This window comes from Festucalex cinctus, chromosome 17, assembly GCF_051991245.1.
Source record: "Festucalex cinctus isolate MCC-2025b chromosome 17, RoL_Fcin_1.0, whole genome shotgun sequence".
NCBI lineage: Eukaryota > Metazoa > Chordata > Actinopteri > Syngnathiformes > Syngnathidae > Festucalex > Festucalex cinctus.
In genome coordinates, this window is record NC_135427.1 from 15,560,381 (window position 1) to 15,573,834 (window position 13,454).

Sequence of the window (13,454 nt, forward strand, 5' to 3'; positions counted from 1 at the left end):
GGGATATTTGACTCATGGAACAATTTTCAGCAGTATTAAGTTAATATTTTTGTTATTACTTTGTTATTTTTCATGTACAATTTAAAAAAGTATTTTTTCTCCTTGCGGTCGACTGATGATGACATCACCTGTGGTGAGGAAGTAGGTAACGACCAATCATGACTCAGCAGCAAGTAGAAAAATTACTTTTTAAAAGGTATGAATTGTACTTGTAAAATAATGAAGTTATCAAATTCATTCTGGACAAAATATGAACTTTTCACTGCTAACAATTGTTCAATGAGTTAAGTATACTTTTAAATGTATATAAAACCAAGTCAATATGTGGAGGAACTCAATGTGTGCTTGCATTGGTCAATAAGTGCCTCAATATTATATGTACTTATTTTTAGCATGAGCTTATTTATTTTTTTTACAATATTGTGACTTCTTTTATCACCAACCTCCCCACAATAATTATTGTATTGTGATAATATCGTATCGTGATGTTTGGATATCGTTACATCCCTCTGCCCACAACAGGAAGAAACCACCAATATGGCTCCTACATCACTCTTATGATATTATAGCTTTAATGGTGTTTGATTACAATAAAAATAAAAGGGATTATTGTACTTCACTATAAATAGAAAGATGCAGAGAGTACATACAGGTGTAGAATAATTTTGAGTAAACTATAATCCATTTTCCATCTAATTTTTGTTTTTGTTTTTTGTACATTAAATATCTGTATATATGTCCACTTTTAAATATATGAAATTACTCTATTTTATATATTTGTCAATACATATTTAATATGTGGGCTAAACAAAATGTATTATCAATGTACTGTTGAATTAAAAAAATAAAATTAAAGACTAGGCAAACTTTGATTTTTGCTGTCGGAGCTGTTTGGAGACTGCAGGGGGCGATGTGTAACCACACAACAAAAAGGGAGTCTTTTCCAGCTGAAAATAAAATAAATACATTCAGCAAAAGGCGCATAGAATTCACTTTTTTGGACACTAGGACCACTTTTTTCCCCCTTAATCCTTCTTTGCTTTTGCAAAAAACACCCCCGTCACATCATCCACCCCCACCCTCATGTCCCTTGGCAGCGTGTAAACCTCCAGCCGGATCAGCGTGTAGCCGCTCGCGTTCAGGCTGGCGCACACGTCCGCCTCGCCCAGCGGCACCACCGGGATCTTCACCCCGGGCCCGCCCAAGTAGAAGCTCTCCTCCAGGGCGCCGATGAGCAGGAGGTGGCCGCCGGGCCGCAGCAGCGTCCCGATGTGGCCCAGGGCCCGTGTGAAGGCGGCCAGGTCGGGGCTGACGCTCTCCAGGCAGAAGCAGGACACCAGGCAGTCGGCCCCCGCCGCAGGGAGGGCCCCGGGCTCCACGGGCTGGGGCCGGTGCACGTCGATGGGGAGGATGGCGGCGATCGCCCGGCGGAGCTTGGCCGCCTTCTCGGTCCATGCCGACGCACTGAAAGTGAAGGTGACGGTTCGTTTAACGGGGGAGCACAAATATTTGAATAGTAACTATTTCATTAGGGGTGTCAGGTGATTATAATTTTAATCGGAATTAATCGAATGACTTCAATAGTTAACTGATTAATTTTTAATTAATTTGTCAATTTTTTAATCTGTTCTAATTCTACAATGCATTTTTTTTTCAAAGTTGTCATACTCTCACAGTATAATAAAATAAAGTGATACAAATATATATATATTTTTTTTAGATGTGTCAGGCGATTAAAATTTTTAATCATAATGAGTCACATGACTTCAATACTTAACTGATTAATCGCATTTAAAAAAAAAAAAAAATCTGTTTTAAATGTACAATAAAATGTACAATGCATTTTATTCTAAGATTTCATACACTCAAACACAGTTTATTAAAATAAAGTGATAATATTTTTTAGAGGTGCATGTGATTCATTTAAAAAAAAATCATAATTAATCGCATGACTTCAATAGTTAACTTATTAATCGCAATTTTATTTATTCGTTCTAAATGTACAATGCATTTTTTTTCAAAGTTTTCATACTCAAACACAGTATATTAAAATGAAGTGATACATTTTTTTTTTTTTTTTTTACAGGTGTCGGGTGATTAATTCTTTTTAATCGTAATTAATCACATGATTTCAATAGTTAACTGATTAATCACATTTTTTTACAATACAATAAAATTAATTCTTTTTTTTTTAAGTTGTCATACTCTCAAACACTGTATATTAAAATAAAACTACATATTTTTTAGGGGTTTAAGGCAATTACGATTTTTAATTGTAATTAATTGCATGACTTCAATAGTTAACTTAAGATTAATCAAAAAAAATTTAGCTGTTCTAAATGTACAATAAAATGTGCAATGAAATATTTTTTCTAAGTTTTCAACAGAAAAGTGGAAAAAAAAATGTTAAACTAATAGAAATCTGGCTGCATCTTTTAGTCATTGATCCAGTAATTCAGAATAATTCATCAAATTCAGTTAAAATTATGGACTGTACAATATAAAAAACGAGTGTGATATTGATTTGCGTTGAGGTCTTTTTTGCGGCCACTAGATGGCATAATTGCACCTGTAAGACGCTGGTGACAGCTCATTGCATTTTTCTTTTCATATTAAGAGCGCTCTCATCTTTAACATGAAGCAACTTGTGAAATTATGCACATTTTTAAAAATGTAAAATACAACTTGACCACAGTCTCCACAAATATATACATTATTAAATTTATGACTATCAAATTTTGACGCGTACTTGTCTGCTGCTTTGAATTCCCCCAGTACAGCCTTTTTTTTTGTGAATTGTGTGTTTAAAAAAAAAAAAAAAAAAAAAAAAAAAAAAAAAAGTGGCGCTAACTCATTCACTGCCATGGACGGAAAAAAAAAGACGTCAAATGATGCATTTTTTGCTGGGCTGGCAGTGGATGTGTTAAAGGAAGTTTAAATTAACTCAAAATTAACACACTAATTTTGACACCCCTAGTATATATGTGGTGGATTTGTTTATTTACACTCCAAAAACAGTTGGGTCAAAAGTAACCCATTTATGGATGAAAAAAGGACCGATCCACTTTATGGGTCAATTTGACCCACTTCCTGGCTTGATTTATACAAAATAACCCTTTTTTTTTTGGCCCCGAGTAAAGTATCTGATCGATATGAGCTGTTTTACACTAAAAGACCAATCTTCTTGACTCAAATTGAGGATCGATCCATTTTGGACCCGACTGTTTTCCGAGTGTAATGTGAATACCGTCGCCCCTCCAGCTCGCAGACGTGCTGCATGTACGGCGTCCAGTCCAGGCCGCAGCCCTCCTCGCCTTGCAGCCAGCGCCTCAGTTCCTTGCGGTTGGCCTCCAGGAAGTCGGTAAGGACCACCCGCTCAAACACCTCACAAGCGCTCAGGACTTGGTAGAGGGTGGGCCCCGTGCCGATGTCCACCAGCAGCTTGCCGCCGATGTCGCCTGAGCGAAAATATTACAAAACGTGTCTCAGACATAACCTTGTCTAATGAGGGGGGAATGAAGTCTTTTGCTGGCATTTTGTAGCATCTACAGACAATCGCAAACATTTTTGTGTGGGCGTCAACTACTTTTTTTTTTTTTTTTTCCATTATTTGCGTCAGAGCTTGGTCACCATCCCATTTTAAACACAACACTTCTATTTTTGCACCCATTTTTTTATGAGATGAACTCATGAACTCCACATACACAATTATCACCATTTCTCTCAAATATTTTTCACAAACCAGTCAATCTCTGATGGTGAGCACTTCTCCTTTGCCGAGATAATCCATCCCACCTCACCGGTGTGCCCTATCAAGATGCTGGTCCGACACCATGTTTCGTGCACAGGTGTGCCTTAGACTGCTCACAATATTTGAAATAGTGATATTGTTTATGTAGAAAGAGATGTAAGAAAGAGATCTTTGAGTTCATCTTGTAAAAAAATGGGAGCAAAAACAAAATTGTTGCATTTATATTTTTGTTGAGTGTAAAATCCCAAAATGCTTATTTATTTATATTATATATCTTATTTTACAGCATTAAATAGTGTTGTTCCGATACCGTTTTTTGGCTCCCGATACGATACCGATACCCAGTTTTGCAGTATCAGCCGATACCGATACCATACCGATACTTAAGTTTTTTTTTTCCTCAACATGAAAAGCTGTCCTGCCATTGGTTCAGAGCATTTAAGGGCCAATAGGATATCTTAGATCGGCATGCAGTGAACCAGTGATACCAGTGAATGTTGTGCACCAGCAAGACACAAGATGCTGCATCCAAAATTCTACATTAGCGTTGGAAATAATAGTATCGGCATGTTACTTGTGAGTAGTCACCGATACCGATACCACTGTTTTATTGCATTATCGGCACCTCTGCCGATACCAGTATCGGTATCGGAACAACACTGGCATTAAAAATGGCTTAGAAATGATTTAATTTTGGGCACAAAAATTAGGAGAAGTCCGAGGACTACTTTTCTATTACGGTAGTTATTTTATTGCTTCTTTTTAAGTTTTTTTTTTAAGTATATTTTTTGGCGGAAGAATTTAGACCTTTCTAATGATTTACAGATCGTTGTATGACTTTGAATTTGAGATTAGCACATCTTTTGAGAATAAATTTAAGATCAGGTAGTTGATCTTGGCTTGTCACAGCTGAGAAATTGCGACACGGTGAAAGTCGGACAAGTTTAGAGACACCTCACAGTTGAACGGAGTTAGGGTGGATAGTCGAAATGTTTGTCGGGATTGGAAGATAAAGGAATGAATGAGTTAATACTTTCTTTTCTGTTCCTTACCTTCGGTGAAGGCTCGATGCAGGCACGCCAGTTTCCACGGCACGATGCTGTCCTTCCGGTCAAAGTCGGCGCGCGGCGGCGTGTAGTTGTACTGCAGATACGCCGCCGGGTCAAAACGCTGGTAGTGGGCGGCCATGGCCGCCACTCCGTTTTCTGTCCCCGTTTGCTCCATGTGGATAAAAGTCTGTTCACTTGTGAGCTTCCAGGTGCGCCGTGCACGTACCTCTTTGGATGCCACCTTATATAATCGCGTTATTTTGTGTGTGGGTGTACCTACTGTAGGTCGTGCGTTGGCGTTTTTAGGGGCGATAGTGTCGAATCATGATAGCGTTTTGTTTGTGCTTTTCTTTTCCTGCCCTCGAGCGCCGATGCCATCAGATTAGCGAGGCTTTCAGCAACACTAATGGACACGTTATTGCTTTCAGGTCTTGCAAGCAGCCCCTCGGCGGGGGCTTCTATCTTCATGATCTGTCCAGGTTTGCCCTTGCCTGCCCTTGAGCACATCCTTCTCATAGATCATGGTTTTGTTTCTTCATTTGGGTTAACAAAACTAAACTTTGGCTCAGACCAGTTGGTTATTCTCTTGGGATGGCATGTCAGCAGTTATTTGTGTCTCAAACCTGACCGCTCATGAACTGTCCTGAGCCAGACTGACCTGTCATCGCGGTTGTGGTTGCTGTAACTTGCTCACAGAATCACTAACGGTGCTTCGTGTTCAGGTTTTGGTCCGCATTGGATGTCGAGTCGATGGAATATCTGCAACCTGAGCCCAATAGGTTCCCAATTCCTTGAGGATGGCACCCTTTGAATCGAAACACTCCACATCTCGAGGACAATTCTTCACAGTTGGCACTGCCATCCGGTTTGCACTTGAGTAAAAAAATAACCAAATTGAGTCAATCAGGCACTGACCCAACTTTCTGGGTTATTACATTTGCACCCTTATAACTGTTGGGTCAAAAATAACCCAATTTGGGTCAAAAATTTAACCGACCCACAACTTGGGTCAATTTGACCCAACGTTGGGTTGAAGTTGAGTCAATTTTATTTTGTTTCAACCCAAAGTTGGGTCAAATTAGCCCAAGTAGCGGGTCGGTCCAATCTTTACCAAAATTGTGTTATTTTTGACCCATGAACCAAAAACAAAACACAATTGGATCAATTTGACCCAACTTTAACCCAAAGGTGGGTCAAATTGATCCAATTTTGGTTTGTTTCAACCCAAAGTTGGGTCAAATTGACCCAAGTAGCGGGTCGGTCCAGTCTTTGGCCAAAATTGCGTTATTTTTGACCCATGAACCAAAAACAAAACACAATTGGATCAATTTGACCCAACTTTAACCCAAAGTTGGGTCAAAATGATCCAATTCTGTCTTGTTTCAACCCAAAGTTGGGTCAAATTGGCCCAAGTAGCGAGTCAGTCCAATTTTTGACCAAAATTGGGTTATTTTTGACCCATGAAAAAAAAAAAAAAAAATTGGATCAGTTTGACCCAACTTCAACCCAAAGTTGGGTCAAATTGACCCAAGTAGAGGGTCAGTCCAATTTTTGACCAAAATTGGGTTATTTTTGACCCATGGAAAAAAAAAATAAAAAATTGGATCAGTTTGACCCAACTTCAACCCAAAGTTGGGTCAAATTGACCCAAGTAGAGGGTCAGTCCAGTTTTTGACCAAAATAGGGTTATTTTTGACCCAGCAGTTTTAAGGGTGTTCCCAAAATGTTGGGTCAAATAAATAACCCACAAAACAACCCAAAAAATGTGTTCCTTTGCAGGTTATTAATTTAATTTGACCCAACATTTTGTCTTAACTCTAAAAGTCAGACCAGTTCATTTTTGACCCAGTTCAATTGGGTCATTCAATTAACAAAAAAGTTTGGTCAAATGAATACTCCCACCAAACAGACCCCAAAATTAGGTTGCTTTGTGGGTTGTTAATTTAATTTGACCGATTTTTGGGGGTTACCGTGAATAAATCACTCGGTCAGTTCTTTTTTTACCCAACTCAATTGAGTTTCTCAATTAACCCAAAAAGTTGGGTCAAATTGATAACCTACAAGTTAAACAACCCTCCCAAAATGCGTTGCTTTGTGCATTATCAATTTAATTTGAATTTTTTGGGTCACATAACTCAAAAAGTTGAGTTATGTGAGCCAAAAACATTGGGTCGGTCCATTCTTGACTCAATGTGGGTTATTTTTGACCTAACTGTTTTTAGAGCATGGGAGTGCGATACTTTGCATACTTTTGGTCCGTTAGGTCTGAATCGTGCCCCCCCAATCAGGTCCCTAAACCAAGAAGACGGACCTATCGCCTGCCCAAATGTACTCGAAAATATTCTGAAAACATGAAAAGAACCCAAGCATGTATGCCCGGTGTTGTTTGGAAGCGTTCTGCTGAATCATAGCCGTCCAACATTCACTTTTTTGGTAGCTGAAGTCTTATTTATTGCGGTGGGAGGTTAAAGGACGCATGTTCGACTTTGAACAGCGCAAGCAACCGAGGCCAGCTGACAAAACACAGTCTGAGCCGTTGATTGGACGAGTTTAGCGCCGATTCCCGGTGTAAGCAGCAGCTGATGAACTGCTGTGGAAAATTGCCACGTTGTCATCAAAACTGATCTCCTCGGGGGGTCCCTTGACACCTCGTTCATCTCCTGGCAGATGGACACACACGCAGTCTTGCAGTCTCGGTGTTTGGAATGTGGAATTCTGCCACACGGTCGTGGTGGTGAAATCAAACGACGGCATGTGATCATCTCCCTGGCATCGCTTTTGGCCACATTTGCCAATTTTGTGATGAAATGACTGAGAAGCGTCCATATTTGGAAATGAAAGCAAACAGGACAGAATTGGTCACTTCAGCTTTGTGGTTTATTCAAAAGCTCGAATCCTTCAACCCAGGAACCTCGGCAGTGTCATCTTCATGGTGGTCTTGGTTTCCAACACCAGACTCTTTGGGGTTTTGAAGCCTCCTTGGTGGACGTGCAACGGGCTTCCTTGCTCAACCGTTTTGTTGGTCTCCGGAGGCAGCCTGTGACCGATGACCCCTGAGAGGAGGCGGTGCAGGAGTCGCCTGGCTTGCCAGTGTTTCTCTGAGCGCTCTGCCTCGCTCACTGTGGGCCTGGAGGAGCACACAAAGAAATGCACTTGGAATGCCTGCCCCCACCCATGTCCAACATCACCCATGTTTTTAGAAAGGACCAACCACTAAACCTGAAAGCAAATCGGATTGCTCCTAACCCCAACCGGGTACCCAATCACACCCTCAATTAAAATTTCAAAATTTGGAATATGGCTTCCATGGTTGGAATTTGGAAGCTAAACTTTGAAGTCTGACTTTGAACCCGTCACAGAGCCCCCCCCATGCGCCCTGGAACCTCATCACCAAAGTACAGCTCCAAAAGTGATCCCTTCTTCCATGTCACATTCATCTTCAATGGCCAAATCCTATTCCCAAACTTGAACCTGAAGCCCAAAACTGAACCATAACCACAAGTGACAACTAAATCTCTAATCCAAGATCACAGAAAGGCAGTCCTACATACAGTAATCCTACATTTTTTTTTATATAACCCTCAATAGGAGTGGGTTTAAAAAAAATAAAAAAATAAAATAAAAATAAAAAAAAATCGAATAATCAATGTTAAATCGATTTTCCTTTTCGAGCCCATATCGATTTATAAAACCATGAATCGATTATTTTAATATTTCTTTGTAGCCATAAATTCTTATGACAATAGAATTTTAAAGGCCAATTTTTTTGTATCTTACTGTTTTCTTGAAATTTACTGTTCACATTAATTTAATAGTATTTTCTTACATTTAGGAAAGACCTGACTTATTGCACTATAAGAAAATTCTGAATGTTTTAAATTTATATTTACAATTACTGAATTAAAATTAAGAAAATATTTTCAACTCATCCTTGTGCAACACTTAAGTCATTATAGCAGGTGTTACTTTCATTAATAAACTAAATCATTTAACCAGTCACTGCCTATGCAAAATTTAACGCGGAATTTCACGTTTGTGGAGTTTTATATCAATTTAAGAAGAATTGATGTTCGATAAGTAATCAATATTGAGTTGAATTGAATAATTTTTTTTTAAATCAAATCAAACTGGTTAAATCGAATATATATATATTAGGGGTGTGAATTGCCTAGTACCTGACGATTCGATTCGTATCACGATTCACAGGTCACGATTCGATTCGATACCGATTAATCCCGATACGAATTTATAAGTCGATTGTTGCGATTTTTTTTCATTCAAATTTAGAAAATACTAATCAGTAAGCTTGTAGAGTGTAAGATTTATATGAAAATGTATTATTTATTTATCTTATAGAGGTTGTAATCTGTTTCATGTTTGAACAGCATTAAAATAAAATATTAAGGCTTAATGTTCCGTTCATATAACATTCTTCCATGCTCAAGGTGTGAATCCTAACCCGAAGTCAGACGTTTTGTTGAATATTTTTCCATTAAAAATGGAAGTTTAAAAATCGATTCACACACACAAAAAAAAAAAAGGCAATGATGATAAGACGTTGAATCCGTTGAATCCGAATACCGAATGAACAATTCTGAGCTCTTAAAAAAAAAAAAAAAAAAAAAAAAAAAAAAAAAAAAAAAATCGATTTTTTTTAATTGAATCGATTCGAGAATCACGCGATGTAGTATCGCGATATATCGCCGAATCGATTTTTTTAAACACCCCTAATATATATATATATATATATATATATATATATATATATATATATATATATATAATTATTTTATAAAATTTAATGTTAAATTTAATGCGTTTTTTTAAATCAATTTAAGAATAGATTTGTGATAAGTAATCAATTATTGATTTGAATTGAATTGAATAGAAAAAAATTGAAATCAAATTGAACTGAAGTTAAATCGAATATATATATAACAATAATAATTAATAAATCATAATAATAATAATAATTCTTCTTCTTCTTCTTCTTATTATTATTATTATTATTATAATAATATAGCCGTAACCCCAACCCTACTCAAAGTGTAGACATTCAATTTCTTGCCATTTCAAAGTGGTGCCGTGACCCGCTCTGTCCCTCAAAAATACCATCGAAAAGAATGAAAAGTTGACGTGCCAACCTTTGCACCCGAGACACGCCGAGGCTGTGCCAGTGAGCCGAGTAGCTTTGTCCTCTCTGCCAGTCCTCCTCCGTCACACTGCAGTCAAGTGCATCGCCAACGCTGCTCATCTTTTTCAGAGTCACAACGCAATCTTGTTGTTTCAAAATTTGATCCAACTTACTTTTCCTACTTGCATCTGCTGAGTGAGCTTGCCAGAATGCGGGTCCAAGTGTTGGGGCAGAGGTGGGTGGAAGGCGGATTAGTGCGCTGTTTACATAGTTGCGCGTCTGCGGTTATTTTGGTTGCATGCCGATGTGAAACACAAAAGCGCGGTAAGGCCGACATTCTTTCTCTCCAATATGACCCTGGAAAGTGAGTCCTTGTTTATTGCAGAGGGGCCAAGTTTAGGACCAAGCTGCAAGACGTAAAAATCAGTGTGGCACCAATTTTTTTTTAAGCACACCTTTAACTCATTCAAACCCAAAAACGTATAAATACATTTTTAATATTTTGTCCTAAACTCCCAAAAACCTATTTGTACGTTTTTTTGTTTTTGTTTTTATGATAGAACATACAGATTACAGGCATTGATGTAGCTTCTGACCTGAAGAGATCGCTTAAAGCAATGGTAGTTATTACAAAAAACGGCCAGCAGGTGGCAGCAGAGTATAAGAGATCAGCCAGGGCCATGTTGCAGCAAACTGTTTTTTCCCAGTGTTTTCAACAGGTTTGTAAATAATGATGAAACTTAGCTATATTCTAATGCGAATTGCTGCAAAACGGAGACATCGTTCTTTTTATAGCAATAGAACACAATATTCTATGGGCCTTGCAAAATGAGTCAAAATCCAGTAAAACTGCCTGGAGCGAAGGGGGTTACTTCAGTGAAAATGGCTGGGAGTGAATGAGTTAATGGACAATCATCTGCTGGGGGAATTCAGTCGCAATGCAGCAGACATGTCCGTGTCAAAATTTACCGCTAATAAATGTAATAATAATGCATATTTTTGTGGAGACTGGGGTCAAGTTGTATTTTACAGTTTTAAAAATGTGCAGAATTTCACAAGTCACTTCATGTTAAAGATTAGATAGCTCTTAATATAATCAGAAAAATGCACTGAGCTGTCACCAGCGTCTTACAGATGCAATTATGCCATCTAGTGGCAGAAAAATGACATCAACCAAAATCGACATCACTCGTTTCCTGCAGTACAGTATAGTTTTTTCATTTAACCTCTTTTATAAATGATTATGAAATGACATATTTCTACATTTTTTTTCACTTTTATGTTGAGTATGAAAACTTTAAAATTTATTGTACATTTAGAACAGATATACAATTTGAGATTAAACAAGTTATAACTATTGAAGTCATGCGATTAATTATGATTAAAAATGTTAATCGCCTCACACCAATAATTTTTATACATAAATCTACTTTACATGAGCTGTGTAAAATACACAAGTGCTTTTGAGTACTTTTGACTGAGACACACAATGAAAAAAAAGCAGCCAACACAACACACACAAACTGTTCGTTCGTTATTGTGTGCGTTTATTAGTGCGGCGCCTGGAGCATCAAGGTAAGCAACGCTCGGCTCCTTCCGCCGATGGACAAATGGATCATATGGACGAACAACAGATGACGACGAGGTGTAGATAAAGAGCAAAAAGCCGACTCGAGAGAAAACAGGGCCCAAATAATGGAATCACGTTATGTTATTGAGTTTGTTGGGTGCTGAGGGGCAGGTGATGCCGAGCCCGATGACAGCAGGGCGGGGCGGGGCGGGGCGGGACTGTGCTCGGGGCTCCTTGCGCTCACAAACTTGACTAACTTCAGATACGCACCTTTTTTTTTTTTTTTTGCTTTTCTTTTTCCATCGAAAAATGAACATAAAAGATTCAAGTTTTCAAGTGCTTATTTATTTATTTATTTAAAACTATGGACTCTGATTTATATATACTGTACAGCATATAAGTATACCCTAACAGTTTTGAACAATAACATTTGTACAGTAATTTAGAAATCAAGACTAAGTAGCTGCAAGTCTAGATATAGTATGTGATATTGTGAATAAAGTACAGTGGTACATTGAGATATTAGAATTTGTTCCATGGAACCACTGAGTTATCTCAAATCATCTTTGCCAATAGAAATGAATAGGACTGCCGTTAATCCGTTCCAGCCTCCCCCAAAAATGTTTGCAAAATTATTTTTATTAAAAAAAAAAAAAAAAAGTAATCGATATTGTACTTTAGAAAAACATGCAGAAATGATGTAATTAACTCATTGAATGGCAGCCATTTGCAGTGCTGCCATCCCCTCAGTGCCAGCCATTTTAAAAGATTTGAACCCGTTTTGACGCCCTACAGAATATTGTGTTCTATGGGGATATAAATCCTCATTTTTCATCAGAAAAAAAACATTTCTCTCTAGCGTTTGTCATTCCTGAGTAATCACCAGTAGAAGAGAGGCAAGTTTCACCGAAAAGCCTGTTTTGACAAAAATAACGGAGAAAAGATGGTTTTGTGAAAAGATGCACTTCAAGTCAAAACTCAACTTTGAACTGACCCGACCGGTACTTATCGTGCACTGCTATACAGTATAACACACGAGGCAATACATAGTATAGGTATCATATGATGTGGGCTGGATAGATGCACAGTGTAAAAAGTCATCTTGAAGTTGTGAAATTTAGCATTGGACCAAGTTGGTGCTTACCTGCATGGCGATTGGCGACGCCGCTTACCCGTCTTTGATCTGTGGCGTGAACACGTTTGCCCACGGTGATTTAACCGGAGAATGCGGTAGTCTGGAGAAGCCGGTGGCTTGACAAGGGGACGTGTCAGGTAAAAAGCCATACGACGATTGCTGTGTGGCTTCTTTCATCATACCTCGACGCAGTTTGCCCAGGAAGTGTCATCCGGTGAACGGGAAATCAAACAGACGCGCGATCGCCCGGTGGCTTCCCAGTTCCCACGTCTTAACAAATTGCTAAGCTAATCCTCCTCCACATGGTCCACCTACTTCCTTGTCCACTGTGGGCTTCTTCTATTCCCTTACATGCTATCTCTCCTCTGATCAAAGCTACTGTGGCCATCTGCTGGCAACGACACCTCATTACAATTATTTTTTCGGCTCAATACTTGCTGGGGACTTGCATGAGGTTCTCCTACGTCCAGTGCATTAAAAAACAAAACAAAACAAAACCCGAGTTAATTCGTGGATGGGGGCGAGCAGCATATATTAAATACCCGAGATAACTCGTGGAGGGGAAGGAATGAGTTAGAAAGAATACAAAGAAAACATCCATACTTTTTTTTGTTGTTGTTGCTTTCATTCAGTGGACATTGTTCTGCTCCTTCTAGTATGCTCACCTTGGCCATATGGAGGCAGTATAGTACAGTTAACTGGAGCCTTAGATCACCAGTAAAAGGGAGAAGTAAAAAAAAAAAAACGATATATGTGTATTAGTATTGTTTGTCTGTTTTACTGCACTTCTTGTATTTGAATATTTGATTGATATT

General features: G+C 38.4%; 2 protein-coding genes across 14 annotated transcripts; both read right to left on the bottom strand.

Moving 5' to 3' along the window:
- Positions 1–1,025: 1,025 nt before the first annotated feature.
- On the bottom strand, positions 1,026–5,780 carry pnmt (phenylethanolamine N-methyltransferase). Its single transcript, XM_077503516.1, has 3 exons — positions 4,804–5,780; positions 3,248–3,458; positions 1,026–1,464 (listed from the first exon to the last, which is right to left on the bottom strand). Exons 1-3 carry the CDS (start codon positions 4,973–4,975, stop codon positions 1,026–1,028), a joined length of 822 nt encoding a protein of 273 aa, XP_077359642.1. The 5' UTR covers positions 4,976–5,780.
- A 1,875-nt stretch (positions 5,781–7,655) lies between these two features.
- LOC144005391 (uncharacterized) lies at positions 7,656–12,976 on the bottom strand. Of its 13 annotated transcripts, none has more exons than XR_013279551.1 (4): positions 12,649–12,976; positions 10,108–10,125; positions 9,945–10,022; positions 7,656–7,927 (listed from the first exon to the last, which is right to left on the bottom strand). XR_013279551.1 is itself a non-coding variant. In XM_077503520.1 (4 exons), the coding sequence occupies exons 2-4, from the start codon at positions 12,652–12,654 to the stop codon at positions 7,699–7,701; spliced, it is 345 nt and encodes a 114-aa protein (XP_077359646.1). In that variant the 5' UTR covers positions 12,655–12,755; positions 12,822–12,976; the 3' UTR covers positions 7,656–7,698. The 13 variants fall into 13 exon arrangements, 8 of the variants coding, with proteins under 8 accessions (XP_077359646.1, XP_077359649.1, XP_077359648.1 ...); XR_013279553.1 differs by having other exon boundaries at positions 9,945–10,046; XR_013279550.1 differs by having other exon boundaries at positions 9,945–10,046; positions 10,108–10,134.
- Positions 12,977–13,454: the final 478 nt, after the last annotated feature.